Genomic DNA, 3236 nt, shown 5'->3' with positions numbered 1-3236 from the left:
CATGTGATGGTGGATTGCTAATTTGCTTTTCTCTTTTGAGCTTTCTAGACACTTTTTTTTTGTAAAAGCTTTCTAAACTTTTATTGACTCCATTTATAGTGTGGAGAAGCTCTGGGTGGTTGTTGGCTACCGGGGCTGATGCACGGCTCTTGGGTTTCTGGTTGGGCAATGTGGGTGGCATGTGAGACTCCAATTGTATTCTCAACTCTTCGTCTCCGATTTCAGAAAACCAAAAACGGATAACTCAATTTTTTAATATATAAATAAATATAATAATTAAAATATATGTATCTTTTGGGTAATTGGGCCCTTTCTATAGATGGCCGATGGGGGCTTTGGGCAGGTGCCCAACTGATCTTTGCACAAGAGCCTGGTTTGGGGGCAAATTATATCGTGCATCAGGACGCACGGATCAAAATGACGGCATTTTCATTTTCTGCCGTTAACTTTTTAAAAAAAAAAAAACAAAAATTATGTTTTAAATGTATAAAATTGTATAGTAGAATACACATACACTCCTAACATAATATATAATACACATAAACTTTTAACATAATACATATAAACTCTTAATATAATACACAAGAACTCTTAATAGAATACAGGAACTCTTAACAGTATAAACATAAATGTAAGTGTTTAAAAAAAAAACTATAACGGAATTGGACGGACGGAATGGTGACACGACCGTCGTGTCAACTCCCCACACAACTTATAAAAATGACGTCGTTTTGGGCCAGGATACACAATGCATTGTGCGCCTTGGTGCACGATATAACGATTGGGGGTTGGGTAAGAAGGTAACCATTTAAAAAATAAATAAACAGAATAATCTCCTTAATGCTTTATATTTTTTATCCAAAATTTAGATTGTGGAGAAAAAAATTAAAAATATAGACCAAGTTCAAGAACTCAAGGAAACAAAGAAGCACCCGTCTTTTAGGACATTATTATGTTAACAAAAATTGAAAACCTAAGACCAAATCATCTAAACATAATCACTACAGAATTGATAATATAATGGACATATATGCATGTTTCACTATTCTGCTCCGCCATTCACATTATGCCCTTCTAATATAATACGTACTTTAATATATTAACAGTATATTTTACATTACAAAAGATTATTTTATATATTATATATGTGATATGTGATTTGTTGCACGTGGAGATTAATCATGAATGGTTTGCCCTCTATCTCAGATCTGATCTCTACACCTGATAGTATGGCAAGAGCGACGGCGGAGCTGATCCTAATCCCTTCTCCGGCGATGGGCCATGTTGCCGGGATGCTGGAGTTCGCTAAGCTCCTCATAAAACGATCTGAAAACCTCTATATAACCGTCGTTATCATCAAGCTCCCTGATTATATCGATTCCGTCAGCGGCACTTTCGTCGACGCCGTCATCGGTTCCGCCCAAGAAAGTCGCCTCCGGTTTTTCCACCTCCCACCCACTGATCCAGCTAGCGAGTGGAGCTCCAAAACTCGAGGCCACTTCGTCTATAGGCTTGTACAGAGCCAGAGAAATCACCTTAGAGATTTCTTCCAGCAGCGCCGCCGCCGCTGCGGCTTTGACTCCGACTCTCCGGGGATCGTCGGGGTGGTGGTTGATATGTTAGCTACGCCGTTAATGGAGGTGGCGGAGGATTTTGGGATTCCCAGCTACGTGTTCTTCACCTCGGGAGTTGCGTTTCTAGGGCTCATGCTTCACTTCCAGGTTCTTCAGGACGAGAAGGGGGAAGACGTCTCTGAGTTAGTGAACTCGTTGACTGAGTTGTCCTTTCCGAGTTATGATAACTCAGTTCCAGCTTCAGTGTTGCCGATGGTACTTGTCGACAAGGAGACCTGGCTGGGCAGATTTGTCTGCTTCGCACGTGACTACAGAAAAGCAAAGGGCATTATAGTCAATACCTTCGCCAGCTTGGAATCCCACGCCATAACGGCCTACAAGAGCACCACCGAACAACAACCCCCGCTTCCTCCGCTCCACACTGTGGGACCCATCGTGAACCAGACACGCACAATCTCCGGCGAGTCGGCATCCGTGTCAAACTGGGATTGGCTGATGAGCTGGCTGGACGAGCAGCCTCCGGAATCCGTCGTGTTCGTATGCTTCGGGAGCCAGGGGAGCCTACCGGAGAATCAAGTGAGAGAGATCGCCGCCGGGCTCGAACGCAGCGGCTGTCGCTTCCTCTGGTCCCTCCGGCGGCCACCGCAACGCGATAGCGACAACAACAAGGCGCAGTTTCCGGGAGAATACGCGGATTACAACGACATCCTACCGGACGGATTTCTCCACCGGACCGCGGGAACAGGGAAGGTGGTAGGGTGGGTGCCGCAGCTGGAAATACTGTCACACAGAGCCGTCGGCGGCTTCGTATCACACTGCGGATGGAACTCGATTCTAGAAAGCATATGGTGCGGAGTGCCGATCGCAACTTGGCCGGTGCACTCGGAGCAGCAGGTGAACGCTTTCCAGCTGGTGAGAGAGTTGGGGATGGCCGTGGAAATAAGCTTGGACTACTGCGAGAGAAGCGTTAATGGCGGAGGCGGCGAAATGGTGACGGCGGCGAAGATAGAGAGAGGGATAAAGGGAGTGATGGAGAAGGAGAGTGAGGTGAGGAAGAAGGTGAAGATGATGCAAGAAGAAAGCCGGAGGGCCTGGGAAGATGGATCTTCCATCTCCACACTCATAGCTCAATTCACCAACTAACACACTTCACAATGGCTGAAACCCTGATTGATGATCACCACTTCAGTTCCATTCTTTCTCAACATATGGAAAATGCTTCTTTTTTCCTATAATTTAATTTACACTATCAATTGCTCCATATAAGTTTTATATTTGACCATATACATGCACACCATATTGTATAAAAGTATTTGCCAACTAGTAGTTGCAATTCATAGCTCAAATTAAAATGATGCGTGGCCTTGGCCAAAAATGTGATTTGAGAACTTGTTCTCCAAAGCTAACGGGATAAGCAACCTCAAAAGGTTAGTGTACTTAACTTTATAGCAACAGTTATATATACCATGGACCCGATCCACCTTGCAAGGTAGATTTGGAATCAAATACACAATTTATCTATTGAATGTTCATAATTTGAATTGTGAACATTTAATATATAAATTGCGAACATTCAGTATGTAAATTGTTTATTTTAGATCAAAACAAGGTAGATCCGGATCTACGGAATAATTTGACTTTTATAATTACATTAACGGTTTA

The 3236-nt window shown here is 43.4% G+C and overlaps 1 protein-coding gene across 1 annotated transcript; it reads left to right on the top strand.

The window, feature by feature from the left end:
- The first annotated feature begins 1039 nt into the window (after nt 1–1039).
- Nucleotides 1040–2883, top strand: LOC109161578 (anthocyanidin 3-O-glucosyltransferase 2-like). The gene has a single exon (XM_019310031.1). It carries the CDS (start codon nt 1182–1184, stop codon nt 2715–2717), a length of 1536 nt encoding a protein of 511 aa, XP_019165576.1. The 5' UTR covers nt 1040–1181; the 3' UTR covers nt 2718–2883.
- Nucleotides 2884–3236: the final 353 nt, after the last annotated feature.

The sequence above is a fragment of the Ipomoea nil genome, unplaced genomic scaffold (genome assembly GCF_001879475.1).
Source record: "Ipomoea nil cultivar Tokyo-kokei standard unplaced genomic scaffold, Asagao_1.1 scaffold2926, whole genome shotgun sequence".
In the NCBI taxonomy this organism is placed as follows: Eukaryota; Viridiplantae; Streptophyta; class Magnoliopsida; order Solanales; family Convolvulaceae; genus Ipomoea; species Ipomoea nil.
The sequence above is the reverse complement of the archived record's forward strand: the minus strand, read 5'-3'. Positions and strand labels throughout refer to the sequence as shown.